Consider the following 20,127-nt stretch of genomic DNA (forward strand, 5'->3'; position numbering starts at 1 on the left):
CCAAGATTTTGTATAAGTTCAACATCACGTCCTACTTTTATATTTTATCCTCTTGGGTTGTAAAATTCAAGATCCCATTTGCCCTTTTTTACAGTTAAGCTACCTGTGTAGCTACTTTTAGAGATTTGTGGATCTGAATCCTTAGATCTCTTTGCTCCTCCCCTCCTCTTAGGTTCCTACCATCGAGATTACGGACGGCTTCTTTATTTTTCCTCCTGAAGTGAATTACTTCACATTTCAATATGGAGTCCTGTAGCTCAGTGATTAGAGCACTCGCTTTGCAAGCGAGAGACCTGAGTTCAATTCCAGACAGGGCAAAACCTTGGGCAAGTTTCCTTACTCCACACGCCTAATAATAATCCCTCCAAAAACCAAAAACAATAATAAATTGGTCATTTTCAATCTATGACTCTTTGTGGGACATTGCTGTGCGCAATTGGCTGCCGGGTTCGCACACAAATGTACAATCGATTCACTTCACAGTGTGTTCTGTGAAGCGCTTTGGGACATCCTCCCGACGTGAAAAGCGCTATATCAAATGCAAGGATTATTATTACTATTTTCCTACATTACACTTGATTCACCATCTATCTTTCCATTCTGCTGGCCTGTTCATGTCTTCCTGTAATCTTTGCAATACCTTTGGCCCTTGTTTTGTAAATCTCATTTCCTATTATAATTTTGAACCTAATGGTCACTATCATCAAGATTCTACCCTACATTTAAATTCCTGACCTGCTCTCGATCATTGGCATTGCCCATAACTTGGTCAAGCAGTGCTTCTTCTCTTGTTGGAGTCTCTATATTGGAATAGAAAAGAGTCCAGCTCACATTGCAACAGCTCCAGCCCCAACTCACCTCCAGCTCCCTCTCTCTGCCAATCTGTCTGGGGATAATTGAAATCCCACATAACTATTACTTTATTATTTTTGCTCATCTCCCTTATCTGCCTGCATATTTCTTCTACTTCTTTTCCGCTGTTGGTGTTCTGTAGTCCACCTCTGATAACTTGGCTAGTGCTTTTCTATCCTTTATTTCTAGCCAGATGGATTCAGTGTACCGTGAGTTACTACAAGGAGTTCTGTTAGTAATCTCGTAATGGAAAAGCACTATTATTTGATTACACCACAGAGAAATTCACAACAGTTTACCTTCTTGACATTTTTGTGTGAGTTTCTTGACTTCCCTGAAATGTACTCATTGGGCAAGAGTTCGAGCCATGTGTGTTGTACATGAACTGTGGATGGAATAATAGCATGACAACTTGACAGTGTATAGTACTGTAGGACAGCCTTGATGATAGCATCGCTTACTTATGGACTGGGAGTTCACTGATCCAAATCCTGTTGAGATTTTGAATCTTAGCTTGGGTTCCATGGACAAGTTGAATTAACTCCAGTTTTCCACAGGGTTAGGGCAGGGGAAACCAGGCAGGGTTACTGTTCCTGCTCGTTCTACAACATTAACAACTTGCACTTATAGAGTATCCTTTACTCGGGGTAGTATCTCGGAGTGCTCAACAGTGCCAGGCTTCACGCTGAGCTAGGGAGAGGGGGGAGGTGACTGTAGGAAGTTCTTCAGGTACAAACTGAAGACAGACAAGGAGAAGACACGGCAGAGGTATTGAGGTAAAGAATTCCAGAGTTTTTTTGGGGTTGTGGCTGAAAGTAGGTCGCCAATGGTGGAACAGAGGGGTAGTGTGTGTGTGTATGTGTGTGTGTGAGAGAGAGAGGGAGAGAGAGAGAGAGATAGCTGGATGAGGAAAGGTTAGGCTGGTTGTTATGCACTCTGCAGTTGCGTTTTCTGTCGATACTCAGACATGAATTGTGTCCACGGCGGATTCCAGAGGGCAACCAAGGCAACCAGTGCCCCAGCCATAGGAGGTTGGGGACCAGGGGGCAGAAGCATTTGCCAATTGGTGAAAAAAATAGAAAAATAATTGGATACAAAATGAAGATGGTTAAATTTCACTTTTGTTAGGACTACCCTATTATTTAAGAGCTTTGATTCATAGGGCTGAAATCAATTGTAAACCACTAAGTTCCATTCATCAGCCAGGAAACTGCTAATCTAACATCAATAGTACAAGAACAACTTTTCCATTATATGTGACCATTCATTCAAAAGAACATCTAAACTATCGAATTACTTAATAAATTAACGCCCAATCTGAAAGTTACTATATAAATATAAATTTGTTCTAATCACCGCAGAACTGTCTGAATTTCCTTACACACTCCCACCCAACCTCCAGGAGATTGGTATTCTGCTGTGGAAGCAATGGGGTTGACTGGTATATAATAATAATAGTCCTTGCATTTGATATAACACATTATCACATCTTTGAGACATTTCAAAGCGCTTCACAGAATATACTGTAAAGTGAATTAACCTTGTATTTTGTAGGCGAAACGCGGTAGCCAATTGCACATGGAGGATCCCACAAACAATCATGGATTGAGTGACCACATTTGTTAAAAAAATTTGACCATTTCTCCTTACACATGGTCGTATATTTTGATAGGAATTTTTTTCACATCACCCAAAGTTTTTTTAAAAAAAATACATTTTTATTTGTTAATAATAACAATCCTTTGATTTCATATAAGATCTTCAAGATGCCCTCTTGACATAAAAGATGCTATATAAATGTCAATTATATTGTATACCACCTTTGACATCAGGAGAATGTCTCAAATTGCTTCACAGGATTTTACTGTAAAGGGTAGTGATTGTATTATTTATATATAAACACACCACAACAACAACAACATTCCATTTATAGAGCACCTTTCACGTCGGGAGGACGTCCCAAGGCGCTGTACAGTTGGGTCAGGACCCGAGCAGGGGGGAAATGGTCAGGGTGAGGGGAGGGAAGGGAGGGAGTGAGGAGGGGATAGAGAGTCGAGAGGGGAGCTGAAGGCACGGTCAAAAAGAAAGGTCTTGAGACCGGCCTTGAAGGAGGAAAGGGAGGAGGCGGCGAAGGCACTGGGGACACCAGCTGAATTGCACACCACAAATTGGAATAAAACAAGTTCAGAACTGTTGTGATTCATCTGGTATGAGAGAAGGTTTTTTGTGTATTATTCCTCTATACTTTGTTCATTTAGGTAAAATATATCAGATTGGTAAGAGCCGTATAATTGTGTTTGGTCTCTATGGCAGAGCTGGTGTAAGAGCTCCAATTGAGTGTCAACAAAACTGAGGCCCTCTTGCTTGACTCCCGTCATCACCTCCATACCTCAGGACCTGACAGGATCAGCCTTCATGGATGCACTCTACATCTCATGGAGCCAGTATGGAACCTCAGCATCTTGTTCGACCCTCAACTGTCCTTCATCCTCCACATCCGTGCCATGAACCCCTCCACCTTTCCTCCCTTCCCAAACATTGCCTAGCTCTGCAACTGTCTCTCACCACAGGCCGCTGAAACCCTCATCCACACATTCATTACAACCAGGCTCGACTACACACGCACTCTGCTTGTCGGCCTCCCCAACTCCTCCCTCCACAGGCTGCAGATCATCCAGAACTCGGCAGCCCATGTCCTCCACCCTATCAACCCCATCCTTGCCCAACTTCACTGGCTCCCTATCCCCCAGAGGATAGAGTTCAACATCCTCGTCCTCACCCTCATGGTCCCCCACAGCCTTGCCCCTCCCTATCTCTGTGACCTCCTAACCCCCTACGAACCTGACCACTCCCTCCGCTCAGCAGGCTCCAACCTGCTTCATGTCACCCGCCTTGCCCGCCCCACCATTAGCAGGCGGGCCTTCAGCCAATCTGCTAACACACTTTGGAACTCCATCTCACAGTCCCTCCACTTCAGCCCCTCCCTTGCCTCCTTCAAGACCCATCTCAAGACCCTCATCTTTGACGGTGCCTTCGATCACCCTCCTACCCCTACCCCTATCTAGCCTAACGGTCCACCGACAAATCTGGCTGGACCTCCTCAAAATCTACCGCTCCACTCTAGCCTCGGCCAAGTCGTCCTTCTATTCCAGGATAATCCTGGAGGCGAAGAACAGCCCCAGGCTTCTGTTCTCCACCACACCCCGACTCCTCCGTCCCCCCCGCCACCCCGCGCAGGTCATCTCCTCCAACCTTCACTGCGAGGAGATGCTGGATTTCCTTGAATCCAAAATCAAGGGAATCCGCTCCGTGGTCACTGCCTCTCCAACTTCCACCCACCCCCCAACCCCTTCATTCCCACACTCCGACTCCTACCCATCCTCCCCTACAGACCTTCGAACCCGTTCCCCACCCTCTGTCACCAACCTCATCCTGTCCCTGAAATCCACCACCTGCTCCCTTGACCCCATCCCCACTCCACTCCTTATCTCTCAGCTCCACCTCCTTGTCCCACTTCTCACAGACATCATCAACCTGTCCCTCTCCTCTGGCTCTGTTCCCATTCCCCTAAAAACTGCCACCATCACTCCCACTTTGAAAAATCCCTCCCTTGATGCATCGCAGCTATCAAGCTACCGGTCCATCTCCAACCTTCCCTTCCTGTCCAAGGTCCTTGAAAGAGTTGTCGCCTCCCAACTGCGCTCTTTCCTCTCCACCCATTCATTATTCGAACCCTTCCAGTCGGGTTTCCGTGCTGCCCATAGCACAGAAACTGCTCTGGTCAAGGTCACCAATGACATCTTGACCAACTGCGACCAGGGCTCCCTCTGCCTCTTCGTCCTATCGGCCGCATTCGATACGGTCGACCACACTATCCTCCTCCACCTCTTATCCTCCCACCTCAACCTTCAAGGCCCTGTCCTTGAGTGGTTTAGGTCGTACATCTCCCACCGTCTTCATTTTGTTTCCACAAACGGCTTTTCCTCCACCCCCGCCCTGTCTTGTGCGGTGTCCCTCAGGGCTCTGTCCTCAGTCCCCTCCTCTTCACCCTCTATATGCTCCCCTTGGTGACATCATCCGCAGACATGGGGTTAACTTCCACATGTATGCGGATGACACCCAACTCTACCTTTCCTCCTCTACCCTCAACTCCACGACCACCGATGTCCTGACAGCTGCCTGTCCGACATCGAGTCCTGGACGAGAGACAACTTTCTTCAGCTCAACGTGCGCAAAACCGAGGCCCTCCTGATTGGCTCACGTCAGCGCCTCCGCACCTCAGGCGCTGACACCATCAGCATCCAAGGCTGCACTCTCCACCTCTCAAAGCCAGTCAGGAACCTCGGGGTTCTGTTCGACCCTGAGCTGTCCTTTCTCCCTCATATCCGCGCCACAACTGGCACCGCCTTCCATCACCTCCGGAACATCGCCAGACTACGGCACTACCTCACCCCTCACGCTGCTGAAACTCTGGTCCACGCCTTTATCACCTCAAGGCTGGACTATGGGAACTCTCTCCTCGCCGGCCTTCCCGCACCTCCCTCCACACTGCAGGTCATTCAGAACTCTGCAGCTCGTGTACTGTCCCGCACCAGGCTCGCGACCACATCACTCCCACCCTCGCTCGCCTCCACTGGCTCCCCATCCCCCAGAGGATCGAATTCAAGATCCTCATCCTCACCTACAAGGCCATTCACGGCCTCGCTCCCTCCTACCTCTCCGACCTACTATCCCCTACTTACCTGCCCGTACCCTCCGTTCCTCTGGCTCCGGTCTGCTCCACATCCCCCGCCCCAACCGCCCTACCATCGGTGGCCGGGCCTTCAGCCTCTCAGCCCCGAGGCTCTGGAACTCTATCCCCCAGTGCCTTCGCCGCCTCCTCCCTTTCCTCCTTCAAGGCCGGTCTCAAGACCTTTCTCTTTGACCGTGCCTTCAGCTCCCCTCTCGACTACCTCCTCGCTCCCTCCCTTCCCTCCCCTCACCCTGACCATTTCCCCCCCAATGCTCGGGCCCCGACCCAACTGTACAGCGCCTTGGGACGTCTCCCGACGTGAAAGGCGCTCTATAAATGATATCTTGTTGTTGTTGTTCCCCACCCTCCACCCATTCTGGTCACAACCACCAGCTTAACTGCGAATCCCTGACTGTCCAGGGTCTTGGAATGTCCTCCTGACATGAAAGGCACTATACAAATCTAATTTGTTGTTGATTGGTCCCTGTGGCGGAGCTGTGTGATTGGTCCCTGTGGCGGAGCCGGTCTGATTGGTCCCTGTGGCGGAGCCGGTCTGATTGGTCCCTGTGGCGGATCTGGTGTGATTGGTCCCTGTGGCGGAGCTGGTGTGATTGGTCCCTGTGGCGGAGCTGTGTGATTGGTCCCTGTGGCGGAGCTGGTGTGAACGGTCCCTATGGCGGAGCTATGAGAAAGGTCCCTGTGGCGGAGCTGTGTGAATGGTCCCTGTGGCGGAGCTGTGTGATTGGTCCCTGTGGCGGAGCTGTGTGATTGGTCCCTGTGGCGGAGCTGTGTGATTGGTCCCTTTGGCGGAGCTGGTGTGATTGGTCCCTGTGGCGGAGCTGTATGAATGGTCCCTGTGGCGGAGCTGTGTGATTGGTCCCTGTGGTGGAGCTGTGTGATTGGTCCCTGTGGCGGAGCTGTATGAATGGTCCCTGTGGCGGAGCTGTGTGATTGGTCCCTGTGGCGGAGCTGTGTGATTGGTCCCTGTGGCGGAGCTGTGTGATTGGTCCCTGTGGCGGAGCTGTGTGATGGTCCCTGTGGCGGAGCTGTTGATGGTCCCTGTGGCGGAGCTGTGTGATTGGTCCCTGTGGCGGAGCTGTGTGATTGGTCCCTGTGGCGGAGCTGTGTGATTGGTCCCTGTGGCGGAGCTGTGTGATTGGTCCCTGTGGCGGAGCTGTGTGATTGGTCCCTGTGGCGGAGCTGTGTGATTGGTCCCTGTGGCGGAGCTGTGTGATTGGTCCCTGTGGCGGAGCTGTGTGATTGGTCCCTGTGGCGGAGCTGTGTGATTGGTCCCTGTGGCGGAGCTGTGTGATTGGTCCCTGTGGCGGAGCTGTGTGATTGGTCCCTGTGGCGGAGCTGTGTGATTGGTCCCTGTGGCGGAGCTGTGTGATTGGTCCCTGTGGCGGAGCTGAGCTGTTGTGCTGAGTCGGGAGCTGCGGTTTGGGCCACTTTGTCAATGGGGGGACGCGGGAAAAGGAAAGCGGCGTTTAAACGCGGAGAGGTAACTCCATCAAAACAACACACAGACTGATTGCCTGGTTTCTGCTTTATTTGCTGGGTGTCTGGGTGCCTGGTTTGCTGGGTGCCTGGTTTGCTGGGTGTCTGGGTGTCTGGTTTGCTGGGTGTCTGGGTGTCTGGTTTGCTGGGTGTCTGGGTGCCTGGTTTGCTGGGTGTCTGGGTGCCTGGTTTGCTGGGTGTCTGGGTGCCTGGTTTGCTGGGTGTCTGGGTGTCTGGTTTGCTGGGTGTCTGGGTGCCTGGTTTGCTGGGTGTCTGGGTGCCTGGTTTGCTGGGTGTCTGGGTGGTGCCTGGTTTGCTGGGTGTCTGGGTGTCTGGTTTGCTGGGTGTCTGGGTGCCTGGTTTGCTGGGTGTCTGGGTGCCTGGTTTGCTGGGTGTCTGGGTGCCTGGTTTGCTGGGTGCCTGGTTTGCTGGGTGTCTGGGTGCCTGGTTTGCTGGGTGTCTGGGTGCCTGGTTTGCTGGGTGTCTGGGTGCCTGGTTTGCTGGGTGTCTGGGTGCCTGGTTTGCTGGGTGTCTGGGTGCCTGGTTTGCTGGGTGTCTGGGTGCCTGGTTTGCTGGGTGTCTGGTTTGCTGGGTGTCTGGGTGCCTGGTTTGCTGGGTGTCTGGGTGCCTGGTTTGCTGGGTGTCTGGGTGCCTGGTTTGCTGGGTGTCTGGGTGCCTGGGTGCCTGGTTTGCTGGGTGTCTGGGTGCCTGGTTTGCTGGGTGCCTGGTTTGCTGGGTGTCTGGGTGCCTGGTTTGCTGGGTGTCTGGGTGCCTGGTTTGCTGGGTGTCTGGTTTGCTGGGTGTCTGGGTGCCTGGTTTGCTGGGTGTCTGGGTGCCTGGTTTGCTGGGTGTCTGGTTTGCTGGGTGTCTGGGTGCCTGGTTTGCTGGGTGTCTGGGTGTCTGGTCACTCTCTCGCTGCTGTGTCTCTGGTGCAGTGATCAGGCGGTGTCGGTGTCGCTGCTGTTGGTGTAGCGGCTGCGGTTGGATTCCCTTGTGATACACTGTGTTCCTGGTGAATCCGCTGCTGATCATTGTCTGTGCAGAGAAACTCCAGTGTTTGAGGCTAAAAGCTGCGAAACCAGAGGGTTTTTGCAATAACAAAAACCATTGCCGCCGAGAGAGATGCTGTTTGACAAGGCCTCGCCTGATTTTGCTGAGCTCCTCTGTGTGTGTGTGTATATGTGTGTGTTTTGAGGCCTTTCCTTCTCTCTTCTCTCAAGTGGAGCAAAATATGATAATAATGATAATAATCCTTGAGCTCCTCTGTGTGTGTGTGTGTGTGTGTGTAATTTTTGGCCCTGCCTTTGGTTTGCTGTTCTCTCAAATCGTGCAAAATATGATGTTACTAATCCTTCCAATTGATGATAATAATAATAATAATAATCCTTGGATTTGATATAACACCTGATCACATCGTCGAGACGTCTCAAAGCACTTCACGGGATATACTGTAAAATGGATCAACTGTATTCTGTGGGTGAAAAATGCACGACCCTCCCCCTCCCACACCGCTCAACACTTCGCTGCCTGTGGGGTTCTTGCAGCATTTATCTAACAAGACTGCTAAAAACAAACAATTCATATCTTAGGCTTCAGCACTGGTTTCACCGTGGCCACGAGTTTTGCATTTCAAATGCTAAAAACTCTGTTACACACAGTCACAGGCGGTGCGTAATGCAGTGACTGTATCTTTACTACTATTTTTGGAAGAATTGATCCGTGTTGACATTGTGGATCGGAACACAATAGAGGCTTCTGTTTATTATAATAATAATAATAAACCTTGCATTTGATATAATGCCTTATCATGCCGTTGAGCCGTCTCAAAGTGCTTTGCAGGACATACTGTAAAGTGAATTGACTGTATTTTATGGGGGAACTCAGTTGCCGGAGGTGCCATCCTTTGGATGGAATATTTAAGCCGAGATATGATCTGCCTGTTCAGTTGAAAGTTAAAGACCTGTGAAACTAAAATAGAAGGGAGATCCTGCATTTGTCCCAGCCAATAATCCTTCAGATTGTTGTTTTTATGTTATAGATGCATTTGCACGTTATAGAACATAAGAAATAATAATAATAATCCTTGCATTTGATATAGCGCTTTTTACATCTTCTCGACGTCTCAAAGCGCTTCACAGAATATACTGTAAAGTGAATTGACCGTATATTTGTGGGCGAAACGCGGCAGCCAATTGCGCACAGTAGTGTCCCACAAACAGTCGTGGATTAAAAATGATCAATTTATTATTGTTTTTGTTTTGATCTAGCCCCTTATTATGTTAAATGATAGATGAAAGAAGACCAAGCTCCATCCAGTTCACCTTCCACCATCCTGGCAGTCACTTGCACGTCATGTCATGTACCAAACTATATACTGTATCCCACAATGTTATTCTAGATGCTTTATCAAATGCAGTTTATTATTATTATTAATAATGTTTGCATTCCTCTTTGTCCTCAGTCTGTGAAGCCAGGCGATGATGCTAAGAAAAAGCGACCAGAGAAGGCTACCTTCCCTGAGGAAATAAGAAAAGAGATTCACAGTCTCTACAAGCTCCCGATGCCTGAAGATTTTTATCACTTCTGGAAATTCTGTGAGGACTTGAATCCTGAGGATCCTTGTGGTGTGTTATTAACCCGTCTTGTGTAGCACTCACAGTGCCCAGTGCACCCATTATGCCTTTTAACGTGGAATGGCTCAAAAAAAAATGTATATCAACACTAGAAAAATGATGCAGCCATCAACCTCCATTAAGAGGATGATTTGGGTTATTAAGAATGTTACATTAAAAATCTCATGGTATTATTCGAAGAGAGAAGGGGATTATCCCCAGGGGCCTGGCCAACAGATCGTCAGTCTGGCTCAATGGTGGATCTCTCGCCTCTGGGTCAGAAGGTGGTGAGTTCAAGCCCTTTGAATCTTTGGACTTTGAACTCCCGTAATCCAGTCTGGCACCACAATGCAGTGCTGAGGGTGTGCTACATTGTTGGAGGTACAATCCTTGGGGTGAGATGTTAAACCAGAGTCCTGACTGCCTGTTTAGGTGGACTTTTCAAAATGTCACTGTTCAAAAAAAGTTTTCCCCCCAGTGCCCTGCCAACAATCCCCAAATAAAATTGGTCATTCACTTCATGGCTGTTTGTGGGATATCGGTTGCCGCGTTTGCCTACAAAGCACACAGTCACTGCACTTTACAGTAAATTCTGTGAAGCACTTTGAGACATCTTCCAGACTTGAAAGGTTCTATATCAAATGTAAGGATTATTATTTTGAACAGCCACGAAGTGAATGACCATTGTATAATAGTAATCATCATTATCCTTGCATTTAATGTAGCACCTTATAACGTCACCAAGATGCCTTTCCATTGAAAGCACTTATCTAGCGAGCTTCCTGCTGCTCGTCCAGTCAGAACAGCCTCAGCTGTTGGAGCTTTGGCTTTCAAGGTTAACTGGAGCTAATAATAATAATAATAATCCTTGCATTTGATATAGCGCTTTTCACGTCGGGAGGACGTCCCAAAGCGCTTCACAGAATATACTGTAAAGTGAATTGACTGTATATTTGTGGGCGAACGCGGCAGCCAATTGCGCACAGCAATGTCTCACAAACAGTCGTGGATTGAAAATGACCAATTTATTATTGTTTTGGAGGGATTATTATTAGGCTCTGTGTGGAGTAAGGAAACTTGCCCAAGGTTTCGCGCTGCCTGGAATTGAACTCAGGTCTCTCACTTGCAAAGCGAGTGCTCTAACCACTGAGCTACAGGACTCCAAAGCTAAGCGGGAAGAATGTCTTCCCCCAGTGTAGTCTACCCCTACAATTCCTACTGACAGGCAAGCCGGGCTGGCTGCTCTGACATCATTGGTGCATTGGAGTACTGCACACCCGCCCAGATCACAACCCAGATTGCCGAGATCGCCGCAGAGAGTTGACTTGAATCTGACATTCCACGACCAAGTATGTCGCCCTGGAGCCACTGCAGCTCCAAGGAGTTCCCTTTCTTTCCCTCTCCTTCATCCCAAGGAGGATTGTTTTACAATGTTCACACTGTAGGTCACATCCTGTTCAGCACACAAGGTTTGTGCATCCAGATAAATTGCTTGTTATTAGTCGATAATAATCGGTTGTTAGTCGATTGGCAGATTGTTTTTCTTGGGGTAAAAAAATCTCTTCATAACTAAATAAATAATTTGGTCATTCAGTTCACGACTGTTTGTGGGACGCTGCTTTGCGCAATTGGCTGCTGTGTTTCGCCCACAAAATATACATTAATCTACATTACAGTACATTCTGTGAAACGCTGCGAGACGTCTGAACGACGTGATCAGGTGCTATATCAAGTGCAAGCATTATTATGTTTTTTTAAATAGAGGCTTTGAAGTCGAGCCTTGGGCTGCAGCTCGTTGGGCCTTATGATATCTTGGCAGGAAAACATAAAAGGACAAAAAACTCCGACCTAAACTATCATCTTCATTGGAGACACTTCTACGATCCACCAGAATTCCAGACCGTCCTCATTGGTGATTCTGTCACGCAATTTCACCTCGGCTACTTCAGGTAATTGCAGCACACATTAAATATCAGGCGCGTTTAACCCTTTACTTAACGTTCTGAACCATTCCGCCTAAGCCATTAAGGTCTCAGTAACCGCCCTGTATGTGGTGTTTGCAGGGATGTTCCAGATGAATTGCCAGTGTTCATAGGTGCCAATGAGGCAAAGAAGGGCTGCTCAGTTGTTCAGCTGGGAGACAATTTGTTTAGTGCAGTGAAGTAAGTTTTCTTTATGTGATTTGCCTTTTTTTAAATATGTAGAGAGAAGCAAGTGGATGTGAAGTGATATATATACCAATTGTGGATGGATTACGACAATTTGTAGTGCAAGTTGTTGAGAAGTTTATAACTGGTATTAACTAGGGTGTTCACTAAATTACTGACAAATGGGCAAGGAGTAAATAAATGTCATTAGATTCCAAATTGTATTATTTTTCAGCAATATTTTGAAAGGTCACAATAGAAAATGTCTTTGCTCTGTTCAATTTCGGCAGAGTTTAATACAAACCCAAGTTTATGTTGTAAAGCACTTTTGCATTAGCACTGTTTCCCTTGTTGGAATTTGATACAATTTCTGTCGTTTTTCCTTTTTCTGGGTTTTGAATGAAAATTGCAATCGCACGTTTCTCAGTTTTGGCATTTTCTCTCTTTCTCTTCCTTCTCCTCCTCACCACCCACCCTGCCCCCCCCCCCCCACCCCCCAAAAAAACAACTTGTTCTCAGACTCTTGTTGTCTAAGAGACTAAAGGAGATGAGCAATAAAAAAGAGATCCGTGTTTTGAAAGACCTTGATGCCCAGTTGATCGCATTAGCGGCAAAATTAGATTATTCTCTGGACCAAAGAACTAAAGAGATGAAACAAAGGGATAAGAAGGTAAGATGCTGTGCTTTGCCTGGGTGTGGCTGAGGCTGGTGTGAAAGGTAGTTGGTGGCAGTTAACAGTTAGCATTTTCCCCTGGTGAGGGGGCTTCATGTAGTGTGTTGTGAAACCAAGCACCTTAAACAGACAAGAATGGTGAACATGCATGAGCATTCAAGAAGATATTAAACAAAAAAATATATTTTTTTTGTCAGCTGGGTGTCTGCTGGACTGCATGGGCCAGGTGGCCTGTTTCTTAGCTGTACCTTCTGTGAATCTATAAAACCATAGTCTTTTTTTGGTCAGCTGGGTGTTCAACACATGTGGAAACCCATCCCCATGTTTAAGAGTATCCAATCCAAACTGGGATTTCCCTGCATCCCACCTACACATGGAAATCCCAGAGATAGATTGTTGGAATGGAATACACACTCCCTTCCTGGAGGACAGCATCCTGTTCACCTAATTCTAGAAAGTATTAGGTGCAGGTTAGCAAATGTAATTTTATCAATGAATCAGTGACTGATATTTCCTATATACAGTGGCCAACAACAAAAATTATCCCAGGTACGAATTGGTTACTCATTTCATGGCTGTGTCCATATTGGCTCCTACAGTTCCCTACAAAGTACAGTCACTAAACTTTACAGTATATCCTGTAATGTTCTCCACTTTGAAATGTCATCCTGACGTAAAAGGCTCTAAATCAAACGTAAAGATTATTATTGTTACTATTATAAGATGTTCCAGATTATTTAGGATCTTTTGGATTCAAATAGAACCAAGACTTATTCATGTGTTCCCAGCGTAATTGGTGTAATCTGTTTCTGTTTTTTAGGTTCTGACAAAGACCTTTCATGGTGCAGGTCTGGTCGTCCCTGTAGATAAAAATGACGTAGGTTACAGAAACCTGCCCGAAACAGACGGTATGTCACCTCCCAACCTTGTAAAGATTGCAGTTCAAAGCTACAAAAATAAATGTTACTGAAGATTTAAGTGAATGGGCAAAACTGTGACAGATAGAATTTGATGTGGGGATGTGTGAGGTTGTCCACTGTGGATCAAAAATAGAAAACAGTATATTCCGAAATGGTGAGAAACTAAGAACTGTGAAGCACCAAAGGGATTTGGGTATCCACGTACAAAAATCACTAAAAACAAGCTCACGGGTGCAAGAAATTATCAAAAAGGCTAATGGGATGTTGGCCTTTATCTCAAGGGGGCTGGAATATAAAGGAAAGCAATTGATGCTTCAACTATATAGAGCCTTGATCAGACCCCATCTCAAGTACTGTGTTCAGTTTTGGGGACCGCACAATTCCAACAATCCTGGCCAATAATCCCACAATACATCGGCTCTGGAGGGGCTGCAGCGCAGATTCATCAGAATGATACCAAGGCTAAAAAGGTTAAATTACGAGGACAAGTTGCAGAAACTTGGTCTCTATTCCCTGATTGAAGTTTTTAAAATAATAAAGGGATTCGATAGGGAAGCTACAGATAAACTATTTCCTCTGATGGGGAAACCCGGAACAAAGGGGCATAATCTTAAAATTAGTGCGAGGCCATTTAGGAGTGAAATCAGGAAGCATTTTTTCACTCAAAGGGTAGTGGAAATCTGGAACTCTCTCCCCCAAAAGGCTGTGGATACTGGATCCATTTACATCATCCAGATTGTGGTGTTAGGTCAGGGTATCAAGATATACGTGGCAAGGGCGGGTAACTTATAGAATGATTTTATATATTGGCGGAACAGGCTCAAGGGGCTGAATGGCTTACTCCTGTTTCTATGCTCATTGGAATAGAATGTACTTTTACCACTGTAACCTTTTACACTGCAACGACAAGTGAGTTCAGGAAGGATAGACTTTAGTTTCTTTGTAATCTGCCAGTAACTTCACTTTTGGTGCCTTTCAATAGTCCACCATCACTAGTATTTTAAAATCATCTTGCTTCTATCTCTGGTGATGCAGTCTCTGTAGTTGATATTCCTCCTTTGTAAATAAATGATGGTGTAGAGATGTGTGCAGCAAAAGTCTTCCCTCGTTGCAGAAATATATTGAGTCGTTCTCTGAAAGTGTATTTTCACTTACACGTGCATTGTCATGTTCAGCCTTCAGTGCAGCGATGGCAAATGTGCCTGGAATAGAAGGTGAAGCTACTGCTCTCAAAGCCATCAGTCCTCAGGAGCCTCACTTTTACTTATATCTTATAAATCGTATAATTGCCTTAGTTGTACATGCATCCGAGGCCCATTCAGTTTCCTATCAAAACCTCTTAGATTTCTTTGTACTACTTGTATCAAACATCTCCAAATTCGTAATGCCTCTCCCCATCCTAATAAATAATAATAATAATCCTCGTGTTTGATATAGCGCCTCATCACGTCTTCAAAGCGCTTCACAGAATATACTGTAAAGTGAATTGACTGTATTTTGTGGGCGAAACGTGGCAGCCAATTGTGCACAGCAATGTCCCACAAACAGTTGTGGATTGTGTGACCCAATTTTTTTTGAGAGATTATTACCCCCTGAAAAGTGATCCACCTAACAACCATGTTCCTACTTACTGCTAGGTAACCAGAGGCTTGTGGAGTAAGGAAACTTGCCACAGGTTTCACCCTGACTGGAATTGAATCCAGATCCTCTCGTTGCGAGGCGAGTGGTCTGACCCCTGAGCTACAGGACTCCCTGAACGAAACCCACAGGGGGAGGGAGAGCAAGGATTTGGCTTATATTTCACAAATGCAATAAAAATCTCGAGGCGAAGGAGGTGTGGGGTGGTTCGAGGTTCAATTCAGTTTCTCCATCGAGAGAAAGAGAGAGAGAGTGGTCAAAGACAAGACGTCAACAAATAATTCCAAGGTGGCCATTTGTATCAAGAGAGAGAGAGAGAGAGACAGTGGCCAAGCAAACGTCCATTACCGGCTACATTGAATCATGGAAAATGATGTCCTCACTCGTCACGCATGCTCACTCACCAACTGGCTACTTTGAATCACAGAAACGTGTTTTTGATCCGTCGACACATGCGCAGAAGTTCATTTCCCGTGATTCCAGGACTGGCCGCAGTAAATGCGCACGTGGCCACGGGTCAGGATGCAATGAATTGTGGGGAAAGTAGTCTTGACTGGTCACCTCGTGTGCACTCACAGCTCTATTAAATTAGGCAAAGCTCAGTGTAGATTATTGATTAACTCAGATTTTATATGACGTGTACAAGTTTGCCTGCAATTTGGACTTTGCATAAGTCATTAAATATTATGATTCTGACTGATAAAAATCCACAATTGTGTGAGGTCTTCCAACTTTGAAGGTAAAATGGTCTGACAAGCTGAGACTGAGTGGAATCTGAGACCTCTGACAGGGAAGAGCATCAAATCCGAGGGGTAGAATCTTCAGTTTTTGATGTTGCTTAAATCTTCCAGGAAAAGTGTAAAAATGTACAGTATTTGCATTGCTTGAATGTTTTTAAGTAAAGTACTTGAATTTACTGCTGTATTCTGCAGCCACGTGCCACACAATATACAATACCTCTGGATGTTGTTTCATAAGTCAATAATGTTTCATGTCATGCTTTTTGGACCTAATTATTTATTTTAAAACTCTAGTGAGCCTCAAAAAGATCTGCAAGGCTATTGTAGAAGCTCCAAATGATGAAGAGCGGATTAGGGCCTTTGCTCCAATCCAGGAAATAATAACATACGTTCAGTTTGCAAATGATGAATGCGATTATGGAATGGGATACGAATTAGGAATGGATCTCTTCTGTTACGGATCACATGTGAGTATATGGAGATAGGATTCAAACTTATCAACAACAGCATAAATGCATATTATACAGAGAAAAGCAGGAATGCAGGAGTGCAGGACTATTTTAAAATGAGTTCAAATGACTTATAAAATAATCCTTGCCTTGATGTAACACCTTATCACGTCACACAAACATCTCAAAGCGCTTTATTGAATTTCCTGGTAAGTGTGGTGGCTGTGTATCTGTAGGCGAATGTGGCATACGATTTGCACACAGCAATCATCCATAAACAGTCATGAAGTGAGTGACCAATTTATTCAGGGGGATTGTTGGCCAGGAAACCGGGAGAGAAAAACTCCCTTCTCTTCAAATATTGACGTGGTACCTTTGAATCCTTGTGTCCTCCTGAACCAGCAGACAGATCTTTGGTTTAAAGTCTCACCTGAAGGACGGCTCCTCTGTTGCAATGGTGTGTTAGCCTTGTCTGATAAAAGTCTGTGATCCAGCATATTGGAGTTGTTTACATGCCATGTGTAAATACAGCTGTATGCCTTAACAATCCTTTTTATTTGTTACACAATTACAGACATTTCCCTCTGTACACCTGTTTACACATGGACCATAATACAACTTTGTTTCAACAGCACATCATATGCTGTATTATCTTGCATTATTTTCTATTTTGCAAGACTTTTTTTCAAAGCACTGCATTACGGTGGAACAAGTTTAGGGAGAGAAACTATTGCATCTCTACAACATTGATAAATTAAGTCCAGTCTGGTAAAACCAGCAAAAACTTTTTAAAAAGAAGCCCTCTTGCATCTTGGGGTCTGCCTTTCAAAGAGAAAATACATTGTTGGGGTTCATGTTGAACGAGCAGACAGGAAATTGCCAGGTTCGATCCATGCTATGTGCGAAGCTAAATTTCAGCTGGAATGATGAATGATCTGTAGTCAATCTCCGCATTCCTAGGCTTTCAGGGGAAGCGGAGGGAAATCAGCCGTGTTTCTCCTATAGTAATAATCCTCGCAGTTGATACAGAGCCTTATGTATCAGGACGACATCTCAAAACACTTCACAGGATTTATGGTAAAGTGTAGCGACTGTGGTTAGATAGGGGAATGCCTACAATCAAGATCCATGGATCGATCCTTTTTGGCCAGTACTGATGTTTTGGATGTTAGGGAAGTCACTCACAGCAGTATTTTTTTATCATGGCAGTTTAGGAAATTTGCAGTGTTGCCTTAAACTTTGATTTGGGTTTCATGTCCTCCCACAGTGTGCAGTGAAGAGACAGCAGAGGAGGTAGGAGGCCAGTTGCATGCAGTCTTCAGATTCTATTTGCCGTCATTGTTTTGCCCACAAAATATAGTCTATTCACTTTACACTATATTCTGTGAAGCGCTTTGAGACAGCTTGAACACATGATAAGGCGCTATATCAAATCTAAGGTTTATTATTATGGAGTGAATAGCTACTGTACGTTTATATAGCACAGCTGTGTGTGTGTGTGAGAGGGAATCTGATTCTACATGTTAAATGAAAGAACAATTTTTGCATATGATGGATTTGTACTGTATCTGGAATTGTTGCCCTCTCCCTTACAACCCTGCTGTGAAATTTAAGTGGTCCAAGACCCTACCTCATGTGAAAGGTGTTGTATAAATACAAGTTGTTATTGAATGTCCATTACTGCCTTGAACCAAGTACTGAGGTGCATATAAGATTCCGGGGGAAAATTGCTGATTTTCTGGAATTTTAAGACCCTAATTTGTTACATGAATCTAACAACAGCCTGCCAATGCTGTTAAATATTGCATGTATCTTGCAGATACATGGCAGATAATTTCAATGTGGAGAAATGTGAGGTAATGCATTTCGGTAGAAAGAATGAGGGGAGGCAATATAGGCCGGTAATACAATCTTAAGGGGGGTGAAATAACAGAGTGACCTGGAGGTGCAGGTAAATGAATCCTTGAAGGTGGCAGGACAGGTAGATAAAGCTGTAAAAAGGGCAGATGGGATACTAGGCTTTATAAATAGGGGCACAGAGTACAAGAGTCAGGAGGTTATGATTAACCTATATAAAACACTGCTTAGGCCTCAGTTAGAATACTGCGCCCAGTTCTGGGCACCACACTATAGGAAGGATGTTAAGGTATTGGAAACGGTGCAGAGGAGATTTATGAGGATGGTACCAGGAATGAGGGACCTTGACTGAGGAAAGGCTGGAGAGGTTAGGATTATTCTCATTGGAGCAGAGAAGGTTACGAGGAGACCTAATAGAGGTCTTCAAAATCATGAGGGGATTTGATACGTTAGAAAGGGAAAAACTGTTTCCACTGGTGGGTGTGTCGGTAACTCCAGGTCACAGATTCAAAATAAGCAGAGGGGAGGTGAGAAGAAATTGGTTGTTCAAATCTGGAATGCATTGCCTGACGGGGTGGTCGAGGCCGATTCAATAACAACTTCTAAAAACGCGGTGGACGGGTATTTGAGGAGGACGTGTTTGCAGGGTTATGGGGAAAGGGCTGGGGAGTGGGATTGACATTACATTGCTCTTTTCAAAGAGCCGGCACAGACTCTATGGGCCAAATGGCCTCTTTTTGTGCTGTATGATTCTATGATTCTATTAATGGCTATTACTGTATTAGTGACTCAAGAGGAAATTAGTTATTGCTTTTGGATTCACTTTAGCTAATGATGTTCACTGTGGTAATTGAGGCTTAGTTTGTGCAGGTAATTATGATAAAAAAAGCGATTTCACAGCTTGAAGTTTTTCTTTTGTTCTTTTACAGTACTTTCACAAATTGGTACGGCAGCTTTTACCTTTGGCCTACAATCTCTTGAAGAGGCCCCTATTTGCAGAGATTATTGAAGTTCATTTGGCCAACAGAAATTGGGATAATCTGGATCAACTAAAGGCTTGAGTTTTTCAAACCAAGGCAGTGTGATTCAGTTTCCCGAGCAAGAGCTGATTGACCATTTCCCCGGCCTATTGTAAACTGTAAAATCTGAGAACGGTCTGTGAGGTGTATCTGGTTTTGAAATGTGTATGTTAAAGAGTTGATGTAGTTTTTGTAATAAAGAATCTTTGTTAAGTCGTAGCTTTCAACATTCATCCAGCGCTTGTTAAGTTTGCACTCCTGCCCTGGGTATTCTTGTTGTAAGGGTGGGCCTGGAAAATGAAGTTTGATCTGTATTCTCAAAGCATCAAAACAACTCAAAAGTGCTTCACAGGATTTCTTATAAAAGGGAAGGAATGTATTTGTGAAAAAGTGAATGACCAATTTTATCTTGGGGATTGTTGGCCAGGACACAGAGGGCAGCAGTCTATTCTTTGCTAATAGTATAACAGGAGATTTAAAATTCAGCTGAACAGGCAGACATGACCTCGGTTTAAAGTCTTGTCCAAAGGGCAACACCTCTGTTCAAGCAGCACTCACAGGCATTGCACTGGAGTCAGCCTAGACGATGAGCTCAAATCCCTGACAAGCTTGAACCTATAAATCTCCTGATTCAGAGGCAAGAGCGCTACCAACAGTTAAATCAGACTGACACCTCATTGTAGCACTCTGACCAAAGGTGAATCAATGAAAACAGCTACTGCTCTCTCTCCCCATCTACCCTCCCGCCCAAAAAAAGTTTTCGCTGCTGGAGTGCAATGTTCTGTTCCCGCAGAATTGTACAAGCATTGATGGCTAAAGATAAAATGCAGCTCGTCACCAATCTGGCACTGCCAAAAAACAAGCATCTTTCCAATGTGAAGGCGACATACATATGCGGAACTGTCTGGTTTGGATACTCAAATATTGTGACAGGTTTCCACATCAGAATACAAATCATAAAAATTATATTTCCTTAAATAAGTTACTTTAA

The 20,127-nt window shown here is 45.4% G+C and overlaps 1 protein-coding gene across 3 annotated transcripts; it reads left to right on the plus strand.

The window, feature by feature from the left end:
• Positions 1-6,742: 6,742 nt before the first annotated feature.
• On the plus strand, positions 6,743-19,355 carry LOC103180236 (chromosome unknown open reading frame, human C4orf27). Of its 3 annotated transcripts, XM_042332723.1 has the most exons (9): positions 6,743-7,085; positions 9,543-9,705; positions 11,456-11,642; positions 11,757-11,855; positions 12,360-12,510; positions 13,334-13,421; positions 16,106-16,278; positions 17,528-17,553; positions 19,047-19,168. In XM_042332723.1, exons 1-9 carry the CDS (start codon positions 7,041-7,043, stop codon positions 19,096-19,098), a joined length of 984 nt encoding a protein of 327 aa, XP_042188657.1. In that variant the 5' UTR covers positions 6,743-7,040; the 3' UTR covers positions 19,099-19,168.
• Positions 19,356-20,127: the final 772 nt, after the last annotated feature.

Source organism: Callorhinchus milii, unplaced genomic scaffold, assembly GCF_018977255.1.
Source record: "Callorhinchus milii isolate IMCB2004 unplaced genomic scaffold, IMCB_Cmil_1.0 Scaffold1, whole genome shotgun sequence".
NCBI classification, from domain to species: domain Eukaryota; kingdom Metazoa; phylum Chordata; class Chondrichthyes; order Chimaeriformes; family Callorhinchidae; genus Callorhinchus; species Callorhinchus milii.

Bases quoted from the DNA above. Each gene is read 5' to 3' on its own strand.
- LOC103180236 (XM_042332723.1), top strand. From the start codon at position 7,041: ATGGGGGGACGCGGGAAAAGGAAAGCGGCGTTTAAACGCGGAGAG. The intron at 11,856-12,359 runs GTAAGTTTTCTT...ACTTGTTCTCAG, and splicing joins AATTTGTTTAGTGCAGTGAA to ACTCTTGTTGTCTAAGAGAC. The intron at 17,554-19,046 runs GTAGGAGGCCAG...GTTCTTTTACAG, and splicing joins GTGAAGAGACAGCAGAGGAG to TACTTTCACAAATTGGTACG.